Source organism: Myotis lucifugus, unplaced genomic scaffold (genome assembly GCF_000147115.1).
Source record: "Myotis lucifugus unplaced genomic scaffold, Myoluc2.0 scaffold_81, whole genome shotgun sequence".
NCBI lineage: Eukaryota > Metazoa > Chordata > Mammalia > Chiroptera > Vespertilionidae > Myotis > Myotis lucifugus.
Window position 1 is genome coordinate 75,746 of NW_005871129.1, and position 25,782 is coordinate 101,527.

A 25,782-nucleotide genomic window follows, 5' to 3' on the forward strand; every position below is an offset into this window, starting at 1 on the left:
CCCTCCTGGCTCCTTCCAGATGCTGAGTCTGCTGGTGCTGGCACTGCCCCTCCTGCTGAGCCTGGCCACGCGGCCCCTGGTGAGTCCTGATCCTGCTCAGCCCTGTCCCTGCCCTTCACCCCACTGGCTCCACCACGGGTGGTGGGTTCACAGAAGCCCAGGTTTGTGTGGGCTCAGAGGCCGGGCTGTGTCCTGTTCTGCCCTGAGGGTGTTTCCTGCCCCAGCCCCAAGCCAGGACCTGGAGAGAGTGGGCATCGTGGGGGGGCAGGAGGCCCCTGAAGGCAAGTGGCCCTGGCAGGTGAGCCTGAGATTCAAACTCCATTACTGGATGCACTTCTGCGGGGGCTCCCTCATCCACCCCCAGTGGGTGCTGACCGCCGCGCACTGCCTGGGACCGTGAGTGTCCATGGGGCCTGATGGGTGGGCGTGGGGGTGGGCCTGGGCTTCATCCGCACTCCCTCCTGGGTGAACAGGAGGCTGCTCAGTCCCCTGAGTAGGTGCCCCTCCCTCCAGGGAAAAGAAAGATCCCGCAGACCTGAGGGTGCAGCTGCGGGAGCAGCACCTCTATTACCGGGACAAGCTGCTGCCCATCAACCGGGTCATCGTGCACCCCAACTACTTCTCATTTGTGAACGGGGCAGACATTGCGCTGCTGGAGCTCGAAGACCCCGTGAGCACGAAGCACACAGCCCAGCTGGTCGCTCTGCCCCCCCGCCTGGGAGACCTTCCCCCCGGGGAGCCCGTGCTGGGTGACAGGCTGGGTGATGTGCACGATGGAGGTGAGTGTCAGGCACAGTTGGGGGGCTTGGGGAGTGGGGACCAGTCACACACCCGCCCAACTCTGGGATTCCGTTGGGGGAGGGATCCCAACAGCAGGCTCAGGGCAGTGATGGCCTCGCCACTGGTGCCGAATGCTCTCCTCTCACCGCCCAGTGCCCCTCCCACCGCCGTTCCCCCTGAAGCAGGTGAAGGTCCCCATCGTGGAAAACAGCGTTTGTGACGCGGAATACCACACCGGCCTGTACACGGGGGACAGCAGGCAGATCGTCCGTAACGACATGATCTGTGCCGGGGCCAAGGAGAAGGACTCCTGCCAGGTGGGCCCGTGTCCTCCCCCAAATCCCCACCCCATCCGCCTCTCCAGCCACTGACCCCTCTCCCCCCCAGGGCGACTCTGGAGGGCCCCTGGTCTGCAAGGTCAACGGCACCTGGATGCAGGCGGGTGTGGTCTGATGGCGTGAGGGCTGTGGCCAACCCAACAAGCCCGGCATCTACACCCGCGTCACCTACTACCTGGACTGGATCCACCAGTACGTCCCCGAGGAGCCCTGAGCCCGTCCCTCGGGCTGCCACCCAGCCCCCTCCTGTCCCCGACCACTGCTTCCTGCCCAGGTGTCTGCCCTTTCCACCTGCCCTGCCCCCTGCCCTGAGCTCCCCCAGCCCAGGGAGTGGGTGGTGGGCACTGCCCCTCACTAAAGTGTGTGAAGAGCACCTGTGGTTGTGGCCGTGTGTCCAGCTGTGGGCGTCACTGAGGGGGAGGGAGGGCTCCAGGGGCAGCCACACAGCCACTTTGTGTCACTGTGCGGACCCCTGGCCCTGAGCTGTGGGGACACGCCGTCCCCAGCCCCTGGTGCCTGGGGTTGTGTCGGTCATGTGTATTCAGGTCACATTCAGGTCACATAAAGCAACACAGAACATTGAAAAGGTAATTCTTGCCCAGCCAGCGTGGCTCAGTGGTTGCGTGTAAGACCGATGAACCAGGAGGTCACGGTTTGATTCCTGGTCAGGGCACATGCCCAGGTTGTGGGTTCAGTCCCCAGAAGGAGGAGTGCAGGAGGCAGCGATGGTCATGGATGTCTCTCTCTCCTCCCTGAAATCAATAAAAACATTTTTAAAAAGATAATTCTGGGGGCACCCAGGTGCCCAGCAACGGGGTCACAATAGACCCCTGGCCCCACACCCTGGGGCCTGCGACCACACAGTGCCCTGCCCTCCCTCCCAGCACCGTCCTCAGCTCTCAGGCCCCACTGAGCTCGCACATGTGGATGCCGTGCGGCTGCCTGTGTCACAGGTGCAGGCGGATGGAGTGAGGCTGGAGCCTCCGTCACACCGAACACCACGCGGTGCCGTCCTCCGTGGCTGCCTGTGGGGAGGACACCATTTCTCACCGTCAGCGTGTCGTCTCCCAGGGAGCCTGTGTCCAGGCTGCTACAGGGGACAGAGGTGCCCGGTCAGGGTCTCAGGACCAGGGCGGCTGTCCCTGTGCACACATCCCGCATGTCTGCGCCTGTGCCAGCGAGGGAGCCGGGCCTGAGGTCCGAGCACCTCCATTTCCTGGCAGCCAGATGCCTCCCCACAGCCATGGGGCCAGGCCTGTCACCCTCCAACGACCCATTCTCGGGGTGGGGGGCATCTCATTGAGTTTTAATCAGCATTTTATGGGTTTTGGTGTGGGAACCCCTTTCACATTGGCGCCCCCTCGGCAGGAGAGGGGACAGGGTCACCTGCAACACTGACGGGCCCAGGCCCACGGCCAATGCTTCCACCTCTGGGATGTGCGGCCACCGAGCGAGCTTCCTGTCACCGCTCAGGCCCCGGGGCCGCTGGTTTGTGCATCCGGCTGCTGTGCGTTCAGCTTGTCTCCTGGGCACAGCGTCCCATGACCGAGCTCCCTGCCCAGGGCGCAGACTTGGCAGGTCCGCGTGGGAGGGCCTCTGCCCTCACCCTGGGCCTCCCCGCTGTGGACACCGTGGTGGGGAGCCCTAACCCCCTCCTTTCCTTTCATCTTAATCATCTTATTGCAGCCAGAGACTGTCCTTCCTCGGTGTGAAGGCAGAGATGGACCGGCCACCACCCCCTCCCTCCCTCTCTCCGCCCCACACTCTTGGGGCTGCCGCTGTGGTCGGCAGGCTGAGCTCCCTGGATCGCGCACCTTGCACACGCGCATTTACACTTTTCTCGGTGGGGGCTGTGCTGGGGACACTGAGGGACAAGGGCTCCTCGGTGGAGGGTGCAAGGAAGGAAGGGCACATGGTGGGGCCTGGGGCTGAGACCCCCACACTGGGGGAGCAGGGAGGAGGCCGGGCACCCGCTTCCCTTATCTGGCCCTGGGATCTGGAGGAGCTCAGCCAGCAGCAGTGACAGATAAAGTGAGTGTTGGCTTATCAGGGAGGGTCAAGCGGGCCTTCCGTTGGGCCAGGGGGGCTGTGGGGGGACAGCGCTTCCTGTGTGCCCACATGGTTCCTCCTGAGGGGGCCCTGTGCAGGGCCACGCTCACTGGCTGCTGGTGACCTGCACCCCAGGTCCAGGCGAGGGTGGCACTCTGGGGTACGCCACCCCTCCTGGAAAATGGGCACAGAAATGAGTCCTGTCAGTCATCGAGCGGACCACACCCATGGTATTGGAGTTTTTTGCTCAAGAGCAGGCCTGGAGTCCTGGGGGTGTGGGTGCTGCAGGAAACCATGCATGGGGTGCTGGAGGAATGAGCGGGGTCTCAGTGCTGGAGGCAAATGAACTAAAATAGATGAATGCCCTGAAGGCTCTCCTGTGGGGACCAGGGAAGTCACTGGGGGTAAGGGAAGCACAGAGAACCTGAAGTCTTCTAGACCCGGCCCCCAACCCACACACTTGGTGACATCAGGCCCTCAGAGGCTGGGCGTGCTGGCCAGAGGACAGTTCCCCGTTCCTCAAGGGCACCCTTTCAGGTCCGTTCCTGTGACGGGTCCAATGCAGTCGTCACTCAGAGATGGTGCCACTGCCGTCCCTGTCCAGCGTCAGGGCAATGTGGCACGGGCACCTTCGAGCCACATCTCCAGGCCGGATGCTGGAAGGAGACAAGTCTGTGCCCGAGAAGCCACGTCCTCAGGCTCACCCTCCATGTACCTTGGTCCCCCCCCCCCCAACCCGCACACATACACCTACAAGTGGATCAGTGATACAGGCACCTGCAACCCAGGCCTGTGACTTGGAGCTGGGAGTGGGGGACTGCAGTCCCTCCCAGAAGCCCCCATGAGCTCAGTCATCAGGCCCTGGCCAGACAAGGTTAGATAGGGGTGCCGCCATGCTGTGTCCGTTAGATCTGTGGTGATCGTGGGACTGCAAGACTGATGTGGGACAGGGACAGTGGGGAGGGTGGGTTGGTGAGACTCCAGTCCTGGGGTTTCAGACCTTTCTGGCCTTGAGCTGCAACTGTCCTGAGAGATCCCCAAGATCAGGCTTTGAGAACAAGGGACCATGGGGCTGCACACAAGCCCTGGTCTGAGAGGCCAGCAGGACATGGGGCAAGGTCAAGGCTCAGGGCTAGGGGGGTCAAAGACTTCAGTGCAGGGAGATAGCGAGAGTGGGTGCCTTCTGCAGCCCTAAGCCGACTGCCCAGCTGGAAAGCTCTCCCGTGAGGACCCCCCACAGCACCCACCCCCGTCAGAAGCTCTGGCAACAACTTCTCCCTACGTTGTCAGATGCAGCTTCTCCAGCGTGCGAATGCCGTGTGCCCGGCTGCTATGATCTCAGCTTTTCCTGACGAACTGCCCGAGTGGGGGAACCATGGGCCACCAGCCGCAGGTGCTCGGGAGGGGACCCTGCCACTCTGCTGGGGTGGCGGTCACCATCCAGCCGCCCACCCTCACGCGGGACTGATTCTGCTGGTCGCCCACTTGTTCCTTAAATAAGTTAATGTTTATTCTGTTTTGCTCTGCCCTCCCCATGCCCTCAACTTCAGAAGCTGAATTTTCTGCATCGGATTATTGCAACTTTAACCTGAATTTATAAGAGAAACAAAATGAAACAAAGGGGCCTCTGTGGGCACGGCTCTGCTCAGACCCCAGGGCGGCCGTTGGAGGCGCTGGCCTCGGGGGCTTGGCTCCCATTCCCTGGCGATCCGGCGTGTCAGAGACCAGTCGACAGGTGTTTTCTGGACAGAACGGTGGGGAGGGGTCCAGGAGGGACAGGTGGAGAGACAGCGCTGGCAGAGGCCGGGACAAGTGGACAGGCGCTCAGACTGTGAGTGATGGTGAGGCACGGCTGCGGGGCCCTGGTGACTGAGCTGCCACCGCGAGGGCACAAGTGGCCCCCAGCGTGAGTTCCCTAGAAAAGTAAGTGGATGTGAGGACGGGACTCTGCCGGGCAGCCTCTACCTTTCCCTTCTGGTTGCTTTCTGGTCCTTGTCCCTGGTCCTCTCTCGTGAAGGGACTGCTGACCAGGCCGCCAGCAGTCTGACCACAGCGGCCAAACGCGTAGAAACCAAACCTGAACCGACAGGCTCCCAGTCTGAGGAGCTAACCGTACTCCTTTCACCCAGAACAGCATCTGCCTCCCTCTCCCTGGCCGACGTCCTCCCGGCTCCTCTGCCCAGTGTAGGGCCCGAGCTGGGGTCCATGCATGGCCCTGCCTGGGGCCACCACCCCACTGGATACACCCCAACCCCATGCCAAGCCTGTGTGGCCTCGTGTCCCCAGCTACACAGGCTCATCCGCACTGTCACCAGGTGTGGGCCTGGCTGGGGGGGACCCTGCTTTCTTTGGGGGGCTCTCGGGGACATTGAGGTACAGCCCCCATCCCTTCTCGGGGGGGTCGCTGGAGGGCATGGGAGACTCTGTTTTGTGGGGTTCAGCAGGTGCTGTGACCCCTGAGGAAGCTCTGGGTTCTGGGGCCACCCTGTGCCCACTGTCCGAGAACAGGTCCCCGCTGGGGACCCCATGTCCAACAGCTCGAAGGCAAAGCTGGGGATGGTTAGGTGCTCTGCACGGCAGGGAACCTGGCCCCAGCGCTCCCCCTTGCTGGTAGGGTCCACCCCCAAGCCCTCCATGGGCTCGCAGGACGGGGTTCTCCGCCTCAGGGTGGTACTGCCACCCTCCGCTGCAGGGGGCCAGGCTGCACCCTCGTCCTCCACGGGGGGGTCTATGGAGATGCACGGGGGGCTCATCTTCTTCTTCCTGCGTGACCCCAGCACCGGCTCAGCCTCCAGGGCCGGGGCCTTCACCTCTCCAGGCTCAGGGCGGCTGTCCCCTCCACCCTGCTCCACCGAGGGCCGCCGGTGCTGCTCTGCCCGGCCGGGCTGGTCCAGAAGGCCCTGGGCGTCCACACCATAGAGCCTGCACAGGTCCGGCTTGCCAGCCACCACCCTGTGGGCTTCGGGAGAGGGGCTTCGGGCTGAGCTGGTGATGTGGCTGACCTCCTCGTCGGCTGGGTCTGGTGCCTCCGCCACCTCCCCGCCTGCGGCCTGCAGCTGGCTGGAGATGCAGCTCTGTCCGAGAGTGTGCTTTCGGGCTCGGACGCTGGCGGGCCTCGGGGAGCGGGGCGGGGACCACAGGGAGTCCCCCAGGGACGCCTGTCTGGTGGGGGTCTTCCCGTCAGGCTCCCCCGAGTCCAGGCCGCAGTCCGCAGGGCCGTCAGCCTGGGCTTCCAGGGAGTTGGTGTGCAGGGCCTCCTGCAAGGGCATGGGGTCGGGTGAGACCAGGCAGAGCCCCGCCAGCAGCCGGGGGCACAGACTCCTCCCCACCTGGGCAGAGTAGGCTCCGACACCCCTGAGGTGGGGATCCAGGGTGAGATGGGCCCAAGAGCTCCTGGCGTGTGTGTCACTGTCCTCCAGCCTCACCCATGCCACCCTGGAGACCACTCTGCATGCGGGTGCCAACCACCCATGCCTGTCACGAGGGGAGGGGCCGTGAGGAGCGGAGGGCTGCAGCCCGAGTAGGGAGAGCCTGTCATGGGCCCTGGAAACCCTGCTGGGCACAGAGCTGGGCCGAGGCAACCTTGTGCACCACCAGCCCAGCGTGGCACCCTGAGGCTAGAAGGGTGGTCTGTGGGTCCCTGAGGCCCACAGGGACCACTGCGGGGTGTGGTGGGGCACTCAGGCTGCTGTCCAAGGAGAGGATGTGGTCCTGGTGGCTGGGAACTCTGTCATCAGGAGCTCTAGGGATAAAGCACCCCCTTCCCAGTGCCTGTCACTCATCCTTTAATGGGGAGAGGGACCCCCTAGGCTGTGCAGGAGTTGGGGGGGCTCCTACCTGTCTGCAGAGTAGGCGGCTAAAGCTGGGGGAGCGGGCCGTGCCCCGAGGGGGCAGGGTGAGGAGGGTGCTGTTGCCCCTGGCAGGGGAGGACGCAGTTGGCAAGGCCTGGAGGGAGGCACAGGACTCCACAGGTGGCACGTGCTCCACGGAGGTCAAGCCTGGGGCAGGAGAGTGTCTAAAGCAGGCAGCTGTCACCAGCCCTGAGCCCCCGACCCGCCCGAGTCCGGCTGCCTATGCCTCCCACCTGCCCACTCTCTCCAGCTGTCTCGGGGGGTCCTACCAGAGGAGGTGCCCACGTAGGTCTCCATTTCCACCTCCTGCAGCGGGTGGGGGTGAGGGGCCGAGGCGGGCGCTACGGGCCGGAACATGTAGCTGTCATTGGGCAGAGAGAGCATCCTGGACACAGACACCTTTCGAGCGACCAGGAGGTTGGGGGCATCGGGTGCCCAGGCTCTGTGGGGCTGCGGGCCTGGGACCGGCGGGCGGCCCCTGCGCCATCTCCAGCTCGAGCTCCGCGTCCAGCTCGGCGTCCTCACGGGCCTCCTTGTTGCTCTCCTCCAGGTGCTTCATGAGCACGGCCACCACCACGTTGACCAGCACGAACTGGGCCACCAGCACGAAGGTGACGAAGTAGATGGGCGAGATGGCGGGCAGGTAGGTGAGGCAGTGCTTGTCTTCCCGGACGCACTCGCGCAGCGTGTCCTGTGGGCGAAGGGCAGCTGCAGGAGGGCGCAGGCCGACCCCACCTCGCCGCCCGCCTGGCTCGGGCTGGTACCTTCATGATCCCGTTCCAGTTGTCCCCCGTGGACACGCGGAACAGCGTGAGGAAGGCCATGCCGAAGTTGGAGAAGGTGGCGTGCCGGCTCAGGCCCTCGCAGGGGTTGTCCTCACTGCACTCTGCAGGTGAGACCCGCCAGGTCACCACACGCTGGGTCAGGCACACGCTCTGGGGTCAGGCACACACGCTGGGGTCAGACACACGCTCTGGGGTCAGGCACACACACTGGGGTCAGGCACACGCTGGGGTCAGGCACACACGCTGGGGTCAGGCACACACGCTGGGGTCAGGCACACACGCTCTGGGGTCAGGCACACACGCTCTGGGGTCAGGCACACGCTGGGGTCAGGCACACACACTGGGGTCAGGCACACGCTCTGGGGTCAGGCACACACGCTGGGGTGAGGCACACACGCTGGGGTGAGGCACACACTGGCTGGGAGCCTGAGACCCGCCAGGAAGAAGGTCGTGCTCCTCTGAGCACGGAGTGATTGCCTAGCTTGGGGGTCCCTGGCAGGTGGGCACCCAAAGGAGGCACCTGGGGGGCATGTCTCTTCACAATGGGTGGGGGGACTCCTCCTTGGCCTGGGAGCTGCCTGAAGCCCTGCTTGTTCTGGATCCAGGGCTTTCTGGGTGGATAAGCCGCGGCCTGGGGGCCAGCCCGCTCTGGCCCAGCCCCAGGGGACGGCACTACTTGCTTCCCAGGCCCTGTCTTGGGTCAGGAACCCCCAGGCCTCAGTGGAGTAACGGGGCCACCCTGGAGCCTGAGGCAGGGCCAGGGGCCAGGAGTCAGGCCTGGGGTCTGGGGCATTAGCTGCCGGTCCCAGGAGCTCCTGGGCAGAACCCAAACTGCCAACCACCTCAGCCGCCTCAGACAGGCCCCGTGGCTCCTGGAAGCCACTGCGTGTTCAGTCACCGACTGTTCAGAAGACCCCAGCAGGAAGGGAAGGGGCCCTATAGGGAGTGGGCTGCCAGAGAGGGTCCCCCACTGCCCCTGCCCAGACTGGCCAGACGGGGTTTAAGAAAACCCGTGGTGACAGTGAAGGACATGCTGCAGCGTTTGTCCCCTGGGACCAGTGCAGATTAGGGTGGCACGTGCGCGCGTTTGCATGTGGATGCTTGCTCGGGTTCACGTGTGGCTCTGCCTCCCTTGCTGGGCTGTAAGTACACTGGGTGTGTACGTGCACATGTGTGTGCCATGGGTCTGCGTGTGCGTAGATGCTCCTGCATGTGTCGCTGTCATGCTCGCCCTGTGCAGTGAAGGGCTGAGGGAGCAGGGGGCCCTGCCTTGGTCTGGCCAGTGGCCCGAGCTATCTGCCGGACGTGTGTGTGTGTGTGTGTGTGTGTGTGAGGCTGCGCCTGCCTGGACCCCAACTCACCAAGCCTCCCGAACAGCTCCACTCCCAGGGCAGCATAGATAAAAAACAGGAGCATGAAAAGTAGGCCGAGGTTCCCTACCTTCCCTACCTACACAGGAGAGAAGCAGAACCAGGTCAGGCCTCAACCCGCCTGCTATCAGTGCCTGGCGCCCACCAGCCACCCTCACCCCCAGTTCTTGCCAGGCAGGAGGTCAAGTTCCCAGTGAGGTGTGAAGCCTCATTCTTAACCCACCCCCTTTGGCCCTGGCTCCCATGGTCCCTAGGGGCTCCCTGTCCTGCCTGGTGCTCAAGGCCCCTCCTTGGCCTTTCACGCCCACCCTGCGCCCCGGACCACCCCTGCCTCCAGTACCTCTGCTCCCCAGGACCTAGGAGGTCCCCAAGGCTCTGGCAGACTCTGTGTAGGGTCTGCCTCCAACCTTGGGGCCCCCATAGGGAGGCCAAAGCCTAGGTTCTACCAGGAATCTCACCAACGCACCCTCCCAGCACTTACGCTGCCCTCCAGGCAGGGTGCCCTGTCTTCACATACCTCCTGTGCCCCTGACACTGGGGCATGGCCAGGCCCAGGCTTCCCTCCCTCCTGTCACTCCCACAGGCACAAAGGGCTGGTGGCGCATGGTGTGTGGACCATGTGGGTGAGTAGGTGACTGAGAGAGAAGGTGCTAGATGGATACGCAGCTGTGGGGTGAGTGGCTGGCTGGATAACAGACAGAGAGACACATGGGTGTTGAGGTAGACGGATGGGTGGCCGAAAGAGAACCTTGGACAGAGGGGCACATGGGTGGTTAGGTCGAAGGGTGGCTGGCTGAAAGAGGACAGAGGTGGTGGGGACAGAGGAGCTGGGGACAGAGGTGGTGGGGACAGAGGTGGTGGGGACAGAGGCTTAAGCTTGGAAAGGATTTGGGGGGTAGAGGACCATTCACAAAGTGAGCTTGAATGTTGGCTTGATTGGTTTTCAACATCAGCATCTCAGTAACAGAGGAATCATGAAAAACCCCATAAAACATGAAAGTGCTTCTTGTTAGGTGGTTTGAGAGCCTCCAACTTCAGAGGCTTATTAGAGATTGAGATCCCCTTGTTAGGAACGTAAAAACCTGTCTGGAAAAACGAAAACGTAGTATTTGTACATAAATATCTGAGAATTTTCTAGATTCAAAGAAAAATTGTGAACCTTCAGTGAAAGTGCCCTGTGAAATTCAGCAGAATAAACACAAATAAATTTTACACCTAAACCCATTGTAGTGAAACTGCACAATGTCCACATGAAAAGCCCACAGAGACAAGTGAGAGTTTAACCTAAAGGAAGTGACGTCAGACGCAGGGGATTGCTGATCAGCAACAGGAGGAGGAAGGACACCCTGGAGCAATTCCTTGGAAGTGCTGAGGAAACATCACCATCAACATAAAATTTTATTCCCAGGTAAACTGTCACACAATATGGAGGAAAAAAGAGTGACATTACAAAACAGAACACCCAGAGTGTCTTATTACCTTCAGACACTCATTAACAGAACTATTTAAGGATTTATTACAGGAAGAAGAAATATTAATTTGGAAGAATGATGTGGGACAAAGCAAACAAAGCATTAATGGGAAAACACATTGCATGCTATTCTCCAGACACCCCTGAGTGACCATAAGCCTTGACGGGCCTCCTTCATAATCAGAGGAAAACTGAGGGAAATAAAGGACATGCAGTGTCACACTCATCAGATTGGAGAAAATGAAAAAGTGCAATAAAACCACCTGTTTGCAAAGATGTTGAGAAATGAGCAACTCATATGTGGAATCTAAAACAGAACAAAACAAATGAAGAAAACAGAAACAGACCCATAGATACAGAGAACAAGTGGGTGGTTTCCCAAGGGGAGAGGGTAGAGAGGTGGGGATAAAATTAAAAAGGAAAATTACAAAGCTTACATATCTTTATATTTTCATGGTGTATTTCAGCAAATAATTTTAAAAAGAAGAGGGGGCCCTGGCTGGTTTGGCTCAGTGGTTGAGGTGTCGGACCGCATAGCGAAGAGGCCTGGGTTTGATTCCCAGTCAAGGGCATGTGCTTGGGTTGCAGGTTTGATCCCCAGCCCAGCATTGGGGTGCCTGCAGGAGGCAACCAATTGATATGCCTCTCACATTGATGCTTTTCTCTCTCCTCTCTCCCCTTCCCTTCCACTCTCTCCAAAAATCAATGGAAAATACCCTGGGGTGAGGATTAACAAAAGAGATAAGAAGAGGGGATGCTGAGATAGAGTGCACGTGGGCATTCAGGCCAGCAGCTGTGTTTGTGTGTGTGGGAGGGAGGGGGGCAGTGTCCTGCACTCCTGCTCTGAGCAGGAGTCCTTCTGGCCTCAGGCCCCCATTAGGGGTCCCAGGGTGCGGGGTCTGAGTGATAGGAGTGGATGCACAGAGTGAGGGTGGGGCTGCGTGGGCATCAGGGTCAGGATCAAAGCCGGGGCTGTGATGAGGATGTCTGAGCCCTGATAGGGGAAGGCTGAGGGCAGGTGGGCAAAGGGCACAGCTTCTGTTACCTAACAGCCCCATTTTGCAACACTGCAGTGGAGGCTGGGCCAGCGAGGGCGGGGTGGGGGTGCTGTGGGGGCAGCAATGTGCCAGCGTCCACGGGTCCTCACGGGTCACAATGGAGGTGTTGGACCCGGGGCAGGGATGGCTCGGGGAAGCCCTAATTCATGGCACTGGCTGTCCCATTCGGGCCCAACCACGGGACACCTGTGACCACACTGACAATGACACTGACCTCACTCACTCTGCCCGACGGCTCAGAGGGACACAGGCCTCAGCGCAGCTTTGTGTCCACAGGACGGCCTTGCTCCTCACCAGGGGCAGCGCCTGTGACCGGCTTCCAGGCAGCACCCACTCCGCAGTGCCCGCCGGGGCTCTGACGAAGGCCCCCGAGTTCTGTGCCCTGCTCCCTGGCACCGCTCCTGGCGGCTGTCCTCCCACAGCCAGGCCCTCTGTCCTAGACCCGGGGTGCCAGCCTGTGACACTCAGGCTGTCAGGGCTCCACCTCCACCACTCCCTCCTTCCCCCGCTTGCTCTCCACTCTCCACGCTCCCTCCCCCGGAGAACCAGGCCCCCTGGTCCCCACGTGTTCTAATGGGTGGGCATCTTGACTGGCATCACCTGGGCTCCCTAGGCTGTGCCTGCTGGGCTCCTACTGCACAGGCCCCGCAGCTGGAGGTGCAGCCGCCTCTCTGTGGGACATTCCCAGCGTCCTGGTTGGTAGTTGATTGCTCTCCCCTGAAGTGATCCGTTTTGCCAGGAGCAGTGCCAGGTGCAGTGGCCTGGCTGCACCCCTGGCTCCAGGGCAGGCTGGGGAAGAGGCTGGAAGCCCAGGGTCCCGCAGGCACACTGCCACCCAGGACTGAGTTTTCAGCCCCAGGCTGGTCTCCCTGCCCCGGAGCCTCCTAGGGCCTCCCTCCACGTGTGCCCATGCATCATCGTCTGCATGTGTGTGGGAATGTGTGCGTGTGCGTGTGCGTGTGTGTGTGTGTGTGTGTGAGTGTGTGTGAGTGTGTGTGTGTGTGTGTGTGTGTCTGTGTGGTTGTTCAGTTGCATGGATTGGGAAGGTCTGAATACTTGCAGTTATATGGTCACATATGACTTTGATAGACATTGAACAGGAGCAGATCACAGCTGAACACCATGCGACAAGGCCACTTGCCCACAAGTTCACTGTGTGAACTTATGAGGGGCGTCCTGTGAACCATCTTTTGTTACTGACGAAGGACATTTTATTTCTCTGCCTTTGTTTACATCCCTGGTAAATACTGAGCCTTACTTTCTGTTCTTAGAGGTCTCTTATGGTTTTCTTGTATTAGAAAACAACAGGCTACATTGTTATTTTAACCTTTCTCACACTTATATCAAAAATGGGCACAAGCCCTCCTACATTTGGAAAGAATGCAAATTAAATGTATATGTAACTCACAATGGTGAAAATACAACCTACTAATATTCACAGGGACATGGTGACTTGTACCTGGAGGGAAATGACTAGTCCTTTCTGGATTAATACAAATAGAACAGAGAATGTCCTGTTTAAGTCAAGAAGTGAGAAAAATTATATCAGAGGAAACCGAACAAGAGCATAAAGAATAGAATAAAAGATAGGCTAACTAAAGGAAGAAAGTCAGGGGTAATTTAAAAAAAATAAAAGAAGCACCTGGACTAGATAATAAAGAAATTACAGGGTTGCAAAACCAAAAGTGAGTGCCTTAAATCTAATGAAATAGGAAAACCTGAGGTAAGATCCATCAGGCAGGAACATGGTGCACAAATAATATTAGTAATAAAGAGGTGACCAGACACATGGGCAGGGCAGAGATTTTTAAAACTCGGAAGAGGTTAGTATGAACAACCACATTAAACAAACTTGCCATCAGGTGAAATGGACCATTTTTAGGCGAGTATAACACCTGAGAACTGACTTTAGGAGAAAGGGAAGCGGGACCAGATTTACAATCATGAAAGGCCTGCTTCTGAGTGGTGAACATCCACCCAGAACTAACATATAAAGTACAACACGGGGAGTTACCCACAGCCTGGCTTCCTGGAGAATTACACTAAGACTTCAAGGCCCAGCGATCTTCCAGGGACAGCAAGAGAGGCAGCTCCCGGGCACACTTTCTGGAGAACAAACCTAGGCCCATAGAATAAAAGACAATTTCAGGACAATTTCCATTATGAACATAGATTGAAAAAATCCAAAGTAAAACATTATCAAACCATCTCCCAATGTGTAACATAATTAGCAAATAACCCAGGAAGGTCAAAACCACAGCTGTTGAACACCAATTAGTGCAATTTACTATATTAACAGAGCAGAAATAGATGATAAAAACCATGTGATAATCTCAATAGATATGGAAAGTACATTTTTTTTTTTGGTTGATAAATTCAACTATAGTTTGTGATAAAACTCTTAGCAAACTTGGGCCAAGGGTGACTTCCTAATTCGATAAAAGTGGCTTTCCCAGAAGCCACAGCAAACGTCCTGCTTACCCAGGGAACACTGGCAGCCCCGCCCCTGAATGAGGGATGATGGACAGGGAGGCCCAGACAGTGCAGTGACTCCAGGCAGCACACAGCCATCAGAAATACACAAAAGGTGTGAGGACCAGGGAGGAGGAGAGGGGACCACCAGGAGCAACACGGCGCTCTACACGGAACACCCAAACCATCTGGTCACAATGTTAGAACTAGTGTGAGTGCGGCGAGGCAGCTTTGCCCACCATCAACGCAGGTCCAGCGCTGAAATCCCACAGGCCTTCTAGACACTGCCCATGGCCACTGAGAAGAGGAATCAGTAAGATGGCATTTCCAGTGACTACTCCAAACCACCTGGGAAGAAATCTAACAAAACATGTGCAAGATTTCAGAAAGGACATTGTCCAGTTGAGCTAAAGGACATAAGGTCCAAATAACATGGACAGATATGCACTGACCATGGGTGGGAGACGCAGCATCCTCAAGCTGTAAGCTCTTATCAATGCACAGCCCTTCCCACAGTCCCACTCACAGGATTTCTCAGGACACATGACAAGCCAACTTTTAGGTTTTGATGACAGGTTTGTGGGAGTAAAAAGTTATCATAAACTATTTTGCTTTCATTGAAAAGAGAACTGACCTTGGGTTGCAAGACACGATTGTATTTGACAAAAAAATCTCTGAGTGAAATTTTTTTATTTTGTTAATCCTGACCCAGGGTATTTTTTTTAGCTTTTTAAAATTTTTTGGTCTTTTTATCTTTTTATTATCTAAAGTTTTACATATGTCTCCTTTTTCCTGTCCCTGCTCCCCCATACCCCTTCCCCCGCCCTCCCCACCCCCATCCATTCCCACCCTGGGCAATCACTCACAACCCCATTGTCTGTGTCTGTTGGTTATGCTAATATGCATGCATACAAGTCCTTTGCTGCTCTCTAACTGCCACAACCCCCCAATCTCCCCTGCCATTTGTCTCTGCATCTATTTTGGTTCATCAGTTTATGTATTTTTTTGCTATTGATTTTTTGAGAGAATGGAAGGGAGGGGAAGAGACAGAGAGAAACATGGAGGTGAGAGAGACACATTGATTGGTTACCTCCCACACATGGAACCTGCACTGGGAATCCAACAGCTGACCCTTAGGTGGGCGGGCCACTGTTCTAACCATTGTTCAAACCACTGGCCTGGACTAATTTGTTATATTTTTAATGTCCATGTGCATTTGGTTATTATCTGCTTAAACAGTATGTAATCCTTGTTTCATAAATGCAGTATCTTCTCCTACCTCCCTGAAAACTTACTCAAACTTCTATTTCTCATCATTGCTAGTTGAATAGGTTTGAATAACTTTTTTTCATTTGTTTTTACTTTGGTTTCTAACTTTCCAACTCAATGCTTTCCTGGTCAGCCCCAACAGTTTTCTTCATGTGTAAGAGCAAATCACTAAGTTTTGGGCTGGTTTATGCCAAAAATTGCCACCGTAAACAGGTATACTTAGAGAGAGGAAGGGAGAGGGATAGAGAGATAGAAACACCAATGAGAGAGGACATCATTGATCAGCTGCCTCCTGCACGCCCCCGCACCTGGGCATGTGCCCTGATCACGCGGATCAAACCTGGGACCTCTGGTTCCTGGGCTGACACTCACCAGCTGAGCCACACCAGTTGGGTGCAAGAACACTTTTCTAAGGAACAGAAACAACCGTGTTTATTAACAGTTCAAATGCTGACTCGCATCTGTCAGCCTGGTTGGCTGGTGGACTAGTTGATTCTGTTCTAAGATGACTGGGCGGAGACCTGGGCCTCCCAGATGCCAGTCCTCTGTTTTGCTGGGACCAAAGGTTCTCTAGAGATGGATCCTTCACCCTCCTCCTGGGGTGACCCCGACTGCAGGAGTGAGAGGACGGCCTGGGTCCTGACCGTGTGTCCAGCCTCCTGGCTCTCACCACCTTCCTCTGAGCTGGGTGACCCTCTTCAGCCCCTGCCAAGATCTGGGTTGCCTGGGTCCCTCAAGTTCAAGGTGGCCCCATTACCATGTGTCCTGCACAGTGAGGTGGCTTCACCCAAGCACCAGAACAGGGGGTTGCACTTCTCCCCAAGCCCCTCTTCTTCATCCCCTCCATCTGATTCCCAGCGGCCCCTCACCGATGCCATCTCCTCCTTCTTTGCTGTGAGCTGATACCGTGCATTTTTCTGCTGCTGTGTTGTCGCTGAGACTGGGTCTAGGATAGTGATGGTGAACCTATGACACGCGTGTCAGAGGTGACACGCAAACTCATTTTTTGGTTGATTTTTCTTTGTAAAATGGCATTTAAATACATAAAATAAATATCAAAAATATAAGTCTTTGTTTTACTATGGTTGAAAATATCAATAAATTTTTATATGTGACACGGCACCAGAGTTAAGTTAGGGTTTTTCAAAATGCTGACACGCTGAGCTCAAAAGGTTCGCCATCACTGGTCTAGGAGGATGGGCAGGTCGGCCGGGCCTTTCCCCCGCACTGCATCACTGGACGGCCACTCGGTCCCCATTCCCACAGCTTTATGGTACCAGCTGCCTAGTTTGCCTCACTCTGCCCTGTGGCTTCCTGGGACACCCCCACCTGTATCTTCCTCCTCAAAAACTTGGGGGTCACTTTGAATGTTCCAGACTTGCCTGCAGTTCACATTCTATGGGGATTTTGGAAGAGTTGATATTGGATGACACCGTCTCCTGTTAACAACATTGAATGACATTTTATTTCGTGTGAGTGTCCTCCTCAAGGAAGTTTTGTGGTTGTCACGGACTCTAGATTAGGAATGTATGGACCTGGCCGTGAATGGGGTCTCTACCATATTGCATCGCATTAGCTATGCCTGGGGTTAAAGATGAGTTTCTCCTTCTTTCTCTCCTGATTTGTGTGCAAAACATTTGTCTTCCATCTAGACACCTTGGGAAACTTAATCTTAGCACTTTTTTATTGAGGCTTTTGGCTTTTCTGGGAAGACGATCATATTATCTGCCAATGATAGTCATGACACTTCTGCCCAAGACCGTCAAACCTCTTGTTTCTGTTTCGGGCAGATCTGCTCCTAATGCCCAAATGTCTTTTCCCAGGTCTGGCCCAGCTGGTTATTGCCCAGCCTGGTGCCGGGGGACGGGAAGTCTGGGTCCAGCATCAGGCTGGGCGTTGGGGCCTGTGGCCTCCTGCTGACGCCTCTGTGACTTGCCTTCCTGTCATCTGGGCTGAAACCAGCCCCAAACCCACACCCACTGTTGAGGGGGAAAGGTGGGGATTCAGTCCAGACCAGAGGCAGGGAGGGAGGAAGCCCCCCTATCACCCAGAGGTCTCCCCCCTGGGCCTGTGGGACTTGCTGGGTCTGGGAGCCCAGCCCCTTCCCTCCTGGGTGATCGCTCCCCCCACCACGGGGCCCTCGGCCATGTTGGATCCTGTTTTTTTTCCTTTCGAGATCCCCACTGTCCCCTGAAAATTCTGATTCTGGGTGCCCCCGGAGACACCAACGTATCAGCAAGGATGACAGGGACTGTGGCCCAGGAGGGAATGATGGGTTTCTAGAGACCCGAGCTCATCTAAGTGCTGCAAAGCATCCTTGGTGGTCTCCTCACTGGGCTCACGGGGCACAGAGGACCGGGCAGTGGTTCAGGAGTGTGGGAACCCCTCTTCCTTCTCCTCTCAAACCACTGTCTGGTCCTGTCCCATGCTTGGTGGAGAATGATTCTCAGATGTCAAAGGGCAGAAAAGTCTGTCCCTGGCGGGTGGCCGGCCTCTGCCTGTGGTTGGACACAGCTCCTCCATTCAGAAAGCAGGGAGTGTGAGGGTTGGGGTTGGCTTCCAGCGCTGTGGGGGTGCGGGCATGTGCGGGAGGTGAGGAGAACTAACGTTAAATTGGCACCTCTCACACCCTTTCCTGTGCATTTTGACAAAGCTTGATCATGCATAGGATGTATGATCATGATGATCGGATGTATGAGCTGAGCAGATGCCTGAGTGTCCTGGGGCGGCCGTTACCCATGCCACAGACCCAGACCTTTAAACAAAACTTGATTCTGTCACAGTGTTGGAGGCTGGAAGTCTACAATCAAGGTGTCAGCAGGTCCCACAACCTCCAAAGGCTCCAGGGACACTGCCTCCTCCATCTCATGGTCTTGCTGGCAAACTCTGTCTGCAGGTCCAGCGAGTCTGTCCTTTTTGGGGGACACTGTGAGTCTCAAAAGAAGGAGGGGGCAGGGGAGCCCTGGGCCTGCTGCTCTCCTCACCGCCCCCCCCCCCCAGCCCCTGCTCTTGGCTCAGGTGCCAGCCCTCATCCCATCCGTTCCCCTGCTCTGTGTTGTTTCAGAGCATCTGATTTACTTATCATTTATTTAGTTCCTCACCGAGGATATGCTTATGGATTTTAGGGAGAGGAAGGGAGAGAGATGTGAGAAACATCCATCGGTAGCCTCTTGTACATGTCCTGATCCGGGAACGAACCCTCATCCTAGGTATGAGGTCTGACTGGGAATCAAACCGGAGACCCTTCAGTGTACAGGACGAAGCAAAGCATCTTTTTTTCTTGTGCAAACTGTCATCTTACCAATGAAATATGTCCAGACCAATATTATTATTATTTTCATTTTGGTTCATCCTCACCCAAGGATATTTTTCCATTGAATATTAGGGAGAGTGGAAGGGAGAGGGAGAGACAGAGAGAAACATCGATGTGAGAGAAACATTGATTGCTTGCCTCCTGCATGAAACCCAACCAGGGCCGGGGAACCTGCAACCAAGGTATGTGTCCTTGACTACAATCGCACCTGGGACCTTCAGTCCTCATGCTGTCGCTCTATCCACTGAGCCAAACCAGCTGGGGTTCCAGCACCAATACTGAGTGTCTTCTCAGAGAGGAAACACCATGTTTCTTATCTGATAGCTGGTCTGCTGGTCACCACTGGTTCCACTGAAGAGACAAGCCCCGCCTCCTCCCATGCCCCACCCCAAAGGAGGGCGGCTTCCCCTTGGGCCTGTCTGGGCAGGAGGATAAAGGGGCTCAGAGGGTCCAGGACAGAGGCAGACAGACCTGGCATGGTGAGGACGCTGCTCAAAGCCCCATCCTCTCCATTCCCAGGCTGTGTCCCCGCCCCACATCTCCTCACTGGCTCTCCTCCCTGCCCTCTCCCCCTGCAGATGCTGTGGCTGCTGGTCCTGACCCTCCCCTGCCTGGGGGGTTCCGTACCTGTGACCTCAGGTGAGTTCTGACCCCCAAGCCTGGCTTTTCTCCAAACCCGTGACTCTGACCTCTCAGAGGCCGCCCCTGGGATGGGTGGCGATCCCCCTCTGAGGGTGACTCCGGGTGGGACTGAGGATGGGGCCATGCTGAGTGCCCAGCAGCGGTGCCTGGGTCCCTGACGGCTCCTCCTCTGCTTCCCCAGATCCTGGCCCAGGGACTGAGCTAGTGGGCATCATGGGGGGGCATGATGCTGCCAGTGGGAAGTGGCCGTGGCAGGTGGGCCTTTGGTTCTGGAATCAAGCAAGTTCCCAGTGGATTTTCAGTTGTGGAGGCTCCCTCATCCATCCCCAGTGGGTGCTGACCGCTGCCCACTGCATTCTTGGGTAAGTCTGACTCTGCCAGCACCCGGTGTGGGGGGAGGGGGGGGTGGACAATGTCGGGAGGCATGTGATGTGTGTTGGGGGCAGATGCTGGGCTGAGTGGCTGCAGACCCCCCACCAGGATTCAGCTTCCTGGTGCTCCCCTTGCCAGCACAGAGGGGAGGTCTCTGGGCTCTGAGGGGCTGGCCCACTTCCTGCCACAGCCTCTCAGAAGCCTTTGTCCTTCTGTCCCCAGGAGAAACCCAGTGACTCGGCACATTAAGGTCCAACTAGGACGAGTGAGACTCGCACACCAGGGCAGTGTGCAGGTGGCCAGGATCATCCGCCACCCCAAGTACAGCCTTGAAATCGGAGTATCAGGTGGGGCGGACGTGGCACTTCTTAAACTGAAGGCCCCCGTGCGACCATCTAAGCGCGTCAGGTGGATCCGCCTCCCGCCAGCCTCCTCCGCGTTCCCCCCAGGCACACGGTGCTGGGTGACTGGCTGGGGCCTCATTGGTTTTCAAGGTAAGAACCAGAACCAGGATGACACCCGTGCGATGCAGGGGGCGCGGCTCGGGTTTTACAGAGGAGGCTCAGCTGGGGTCTGAGCTGGGGTCCCTCTGGGGTCTCCCTTGGGTATAGGAGGCCGACAGCTCGAGAGGAGTCTGTTAGGAGCAGAGACCAAAGTAGCAAGAGTGAGGGATGGCCATGAGCATCTTTTTTAAAAAAATATCACCCAGGGATATTTTTTCCATTGATTTTTAGAGAGTGGAAGGGAGGAGGAGAGAGAAACATCGATGTGAGAAGCTTAACTATTAGTTGCCTTCCCGACTGGGGCTGGGGATTGATCCTGCAACCCAGGTACTTGCTCTTGACCAAGAAAGTAACCTGGGACCCTTCAGGCCAGTGCTCTCACCACTGAGACATGCCCCCAGGGAGGCATTTCTCTCCCTCACTCTGCAACAGGCCATGTTCTCCCTTCCGGGGGTCCCCGTTCTCCCTGAGTCTCGACAGTGGGATGGAGAACGAGAAGGGAGAACTTCAGTGACGTGCTCCAGGATTCACTATTAAATGGACAAAGTCAATTTTGACTGTAGGGCCGCTCACTCTGCATTTCTTGGGGGAAAGCACTTGCTCTGATTTTTCCCAATAAAAATTATTTGTGGATAAAAAATATATTTCCCTGTTTCTTTTTGGAGCTTGGTGCCCACAGTGTCAGCCTAGAGATTATCAGCCCATTGGCCTTGAGTGAACCCAGAGAGTTGGGTTCTTGGGTGACTCCCAGTGTCCCCCTGGGGAACTGAGGCTCAGCGTGTGGTTCTAGAACCAGCGGCCTGTGACTGTCCGCCCCCTCAGGACCACAGGCTCACTGGGCTTCTTCTCACAGAGCTGCTGCCACCACCCTACAATCTGCAGGAGGTGGAGGTCCCCCTCGTGGCGGATGAGATCTGTCAGCAACAATACGGCAATGTTATCAGGGACGACATGCTGTGTGCCGGGAGCTGGGGCCGGGTCACCTGCCAGGTGAGACCCCCAGACTGTGGCCTCTGTCCATTGCTCCTGCCTGCAGGGGCCCTGAGTACTGACCCTCTGTCTCCTCTTCCCACAGGGTGACTCTGGGGGCCCCTTGGTCTGTCAATGGAGGGGCACCTGGGTCCAGGTAGGCGTGGTGAGTTCGGGGCCTGAGTACTGTCTTCCCAACTTTCCTACCATCTATGCCCGAGTGACATCCTTCTTGCCTTGGATCCGCCATCATATTCATTCCTCTCCTTGAGCCCGGGGCCGGGCAAGAATGCTGCCCATGAGATGAAGACAGGCCCTCCAGGGTGTCTTGGGGACCCTCCCTGCTCCCTCCCAGTGCCAGCTCTTCATTGCACCTAGCGCCCTCCTCCATCCCTCCCCCCGCCCCCACCTGCTCTGAGATCCTCCAGCCTCAGCACCTCCATCAGCCTCTCTCCCCTGAAGTCGGGCGGGCACTGCAGGACTCCTGCCTCCTCCCCACCCCCTGTAGCTCATTAAACTGCATGAAAAACTGCTCTGGACTCAGTGGACTTACCTGTGGGCGTGGCCAAGGCGGCCAGTGGGTGGTCCGTGCTGCTGAGGGAGCCCCGGCTCTGGGAGGGGGACCAGGTGGGATGGGCAGCTATGGCTGCAGCTGGAAGAGGGCGACCTGGCGGCTCTCCTGGCTGGGGTGGAGGTGAGTCTGCTGCCCGGGGCTGGAGGCCACAGCCCGGAGGGCCACCCCAGAGGGTGCAGACCGTCCATGTTCCTCCTTCAGTCGCACGCAGTCAGTGTGTCATGGAGGCTTTAATGACTTGGACGTGGCCGCATGCAAACAGGAGGTGCTGTGTTTCCATGGCCACCGCTGCTCCCTCTGACCAGGGGGCGAGCCGAACCCCCATTTTCCAATGTGATCAACTCCTGGGACCAAATGAAGTGCAGCCTCATTTCCACCAGATTCTCAGTCTCTCATTATGAGCTTCTCCAGAGCAGGGTGGACCTGCAGGGGCCCGGGACCAGGCAGTCCTCCTCTTCCCCGCCCCCACCCTAGGGCTCCCCCAGCTCCCCAGTCCTGGTTGGTTGGAGGCGGCAGAGAGGAGTGTGGAGAGGGGACCCCTGTCCCCCCAAGGCTGCTCTCCTGGCCCTGGCGCCCCTGCGGGAGAGGCACCACGGTGCACCATCTGCTCAGGCCCCACAGAGCCATTTCTTTCTCCCTGGGGGTGGGAGGGGCTTCCAGTGGACAGAGGAGCTTCAATTTCAAATCCAGGGAGTGAGGAGGGGCTGTGGAGCCCCCCCGTCCCAGGCAGTGACGTGCACTTCCTGCTGGAGTAGGATTTGGGGGGCATGGCTGGTGCCCCGCTGGGGTGGGTCCTGCACCTACAGGTTGGGGCCAGGACCCAGGAGAGTCTGTGGAGCCTGAGGCGGCCTGTGTTGTGGGTGAGGGGGCTCCATACCCTGCAGCGACAGGCTGGTCCCCAGTCTGATTCTACAATGGGGTGGTGGCCTTCCAGACCTTTCAGTGCCAGGACCCCTGCTCCCCGAGGCCAGGGTGGAACAGCCCTCCTATCTCACTGTGACCCGGTCCTTCGGGGAGGCCTGGACTCTGAGTCAGGGAGAGTGGAAGCTGCAGGGGGTGGTGGCGGATCAGGAGCTGCATCCCCCATGTGCCCAGGACTGAAGTCTGGGTTCCTGGCAGCCAGGAGCTCTCCAGGAAAGCCTTTTCCTAGGAAAATGAGGCCTGAGACTCAGCTGGAAGGCACCACCAGGCAGATGGCCCCCTTGGGGATCTGCTCCGCCCAGGGAGGGAGGAGGGGGTGACACAGCACAGCCTGGCCCTGTGCCCTCGCCCTCGGGTTTCAGGCACACGTTCTGCCTAAGTGACTGCCTGTCCACGGGGCCCTGTGGGTGGGTGGCTGCCAGGTGGTCCACACACATCCAGGTCCCCTGTCCCCCCCCAGGAGGGTGTGGGCTGCCTGCCTTGCCATTGGGGCCTGGGGACTGTTAGTCTTTGAAGGGCTTTCCTCCCTGGGTGAGGGTGTAGTCAGACCTTTAGTGTTTCTAGGAGTAAGAATGAGGGGCTGAGTCACTCATAGGCCAGCGCTCCCAAGGGAGGGAGAAGGACCTAGAACTTGGTGTTGGAGGGAAGGCTGGAGTGAGACACGCCTGGGCCTGGGGCTGTGCCTGCAGGCATGGACAAGAGGTGGCCCCCGCCACATTCTCTCTCCATTCTCTCTCCGGAGGATGGGCTTAGGGCCACTGCTCCCACCCACCCCCACCCCCACCATTTGCCTGGAATCACAGCCTGAGCACCTCTCATCCTGGGCTCAGCAGGAATCAAGGTGGGCGGACGCAGATGCCTGGGCTGGAGATGGACAGGAGGGCATGTTACCTGTGGTCTCTGAAATCTTTTCTAACTGAGCCTGGGCCTTCAGAGGTCGGTGACACTGAAGCAGCAGGGCTTTGTCCCCCAGTAGAGACCCCTGCAGGCCAGGTCGGTGCCCATGGGGACCCTAGGGAGGGCCCACACAGGGGTCCTCAAACTACGGCCCACAGGCCACATGCAAATACAAATATTGTATTTGTTCCCGTTTTGTTTTTTTACTTCAAAATAAGATATGTGCAGTGTGCATAGGAATTTGTTCATAGTTTTTTTTTAAAAAAACTATAATCCGGCCCTCCAACGGTCTGAGTGACAGTGAACTGGCCCCCAGCTTAAAAAGTTTGAGGACCCCTGGCCCACACTCATTGGCTTCTTCTTGTCTGAAGTGACAAGAGAAACCTTCAGGGCTTGGAATGGAGACTCCATGCAGGGCCATGCCCTGCCAGGTGGTCAACACACCTCAGTCACCACCAGGCTCTCCCACTGTGTGGTGTCCTGGGGTCGCATTGACATCCCCCCGACTGCGAGTGTGTGCTTAAAACAACACAAATGCATCCTCTTACTGGCTAGAGGCCAAAAGCCCACAATCAAGTTGTTCTGGGGCCACAGCTACTCCCAGGCTCCTGCCTCCTGCAGCTGCTGGTGGTGCTGGGACCCTTGGTTGAGGAGGAACCCCTGGACCCCCACCCCATCCTCCCCACCCTTCTGTGCTCTCCGCATCCTCACCTCTTCCTACAAGGAACCATCATTGGATTAAGGGCCTCCCCCCCTCCACTCTGACCCCATCTGAACTAGTTGCATCTGCACTTATTTCTAAAGCAGGGCAGGTTCTGAGGGACCGCACTGGTCCACACTGACTCCCTCACTGGTGAGGTTACAGGCCACCAGGCTGTGTGCTCCTGAGAGGGGGTGTGCACCCCTGAGGAGGCAGGGGCCTGGCCACAGGAAATCTTTAGGATTCCCACGGCCCAGCACCCAGGGCCCCCATCAAAACAACAGGACAGTGAGGGCCTCTGCCCCTCTCAGGGAAGCAGCGTGCTCCCCACCTCACGGTGCCCTCCAGCCCGTGACGCTGGCCACACAACAGGCTGCCGGCTCTGAGTGGTCCCAGCGCTGGACAGGGCTCTGAGCAGGTCCAGCTGCACTGGCCTCACACGACACAACAGACACGATGGTGTTAAAAGTATTGGTGATGGTGCATGCCCCGCGAGGGGCAGGACAAGGTAGGCCATGCAGCCTGCACTGAGGACTGTTCCTGAGATGTGAGTGACAGCTGGTGTCTGTGTTAATTGAGCTCCTTGTACATGGAGGCCAGGGAGCAAGACATGCCACCATCTTGGTGGGACAATGACAATGACCACCAGGCAGAGGCAGGGCTGCTGTGTCACAATGGGGGGCAGGGAAAGTGAGGGCCCTTGTGTGTCCCTTGCTACCCCCTCGTCAATGTGATGGCAGGTGGACACGTGCAGCCACCAGGCCTGAGAAGTCCATGTGACCAGAGCTCAGCCTCTCAGGGGTGGGGGTCTGGGTTGTGCTACCAGGTAAGTCCCAGAGTCCCAGTTAGTAGCAAAGGGTGGGATCCAGGTGGACAGTGGAGGGGCCCTGTCGGCCTCAGTTGTACCCTGAGCCTCTGCTTCCCAGTTTCCTGGGCAGGGTCTCCTCTGTGGTCCTGCGGCCGCCTCCTCAGCACACGAGGCAGAAGGCGTGGACGCTGCCGGACACAGATGCAGGCCAGGTCCCCTTTCAGGACAGGACCTGATGGGAGGGCTGGCAGTTCCTCTGGCTGCCTCGCCCCGGCAGGTCCCTCTTGGCTGGCGCAGGGAGAGGCAGGGCTGGCACTGTGTCCCAGTGGGGGCCGTGGCCTGGGTCTCCCTGTGGGCTAGTCAAGGTGTCATCAGCCTGCATTGTGCTCCAGCCTCGCCCTCTGCCCATCTCTGCTCCGTCCACCTGCCTCCCAGGTGCCTCTCCCTGACTTGTATCCACATGAAAGCCTGTCTCAGTGCAGCTTCTGAGGAGCACCCTGCAGAGGGCAGTGTGCATGGCCTCAGCTGGTGGCAGTGAGGGGGCCAACAGGCCACATGCCAGGCAGATGGCATGCTCTAGTCAGATGGTGGGCTTGCTCCACGATGCCTTCACAGGGTCCAGCGGATTCAGGGGCTGGCC

The 25,782-nt window shown here is 57.7% G+C and overlaps 3 protein-coding genes across 3 annotated transcripts in view; 2 read left to right on the forward strand and 1 right to left on the reverse strand.

Moving 5' to 3' along the window:
* LOC102419400 (tryptase alpha/beta-1) lies at nt 1-1,491 on the forward strand. The gene is given in 7 exon segments (XM_023755607.1): nt 1-54; nt 208-396; nt 514-706; nt 708-759; nt 762-779; nt 934-1,097; nt 1,168-1,491. Coding segments are annotated over 7 exon segments (816 nt in total). The 5' UTR covers nt 1-19; the 3' UTR covers nt 1,333-1,491.
* Nucleotides 1,492-5,453: 3,962 nt separating this feature from the next.
* Nucleotides 5,454-17,591, reverse strand: LOC102428074 (voltage-dependent T-type calcium channel subunit alpha-1H-like). Its single transcript, XM_014457585.2, is given in 8 exon segments — nt 5,454-5,695; nt 5,698-6,424; nt 7,005-7,165; nt 7,288-7,490; nt 7,492-7,709; nt 7,783-7,904; nt 9,165-9,252; nt 17,574-17,591. Coding segments are annotated over 8 exon segments (1,779 nt in total).
* A 433-nt stretch (nt 17,592-18,024) lies between these two features.
* LOC102428386 (mastin-like) overlaps nt 18,025-25,782 on the forward strand; it is a 14,157-nt gene continuing 6,399 nt past the window's right edge. The window contains exons 1-4 of the mRNA XM_023755588.1: nt 18,025-18,035; nt 19,993-20,117; nt 21,127-21,263; nt 21,349-21,399. Of these exons, the coding sequence (XP_023611356.1) occupies nt 18,025-18,035; nt 19,993-20,117; nt 21,127-21,263; nt 21,349-21,399 (324 nt within the window). The remainder of the gene's footprint in view (nt 18,036-19,992; nt 20,118-21,126; nt 21,264-21,348; nt 21,400-25,782) is intronic.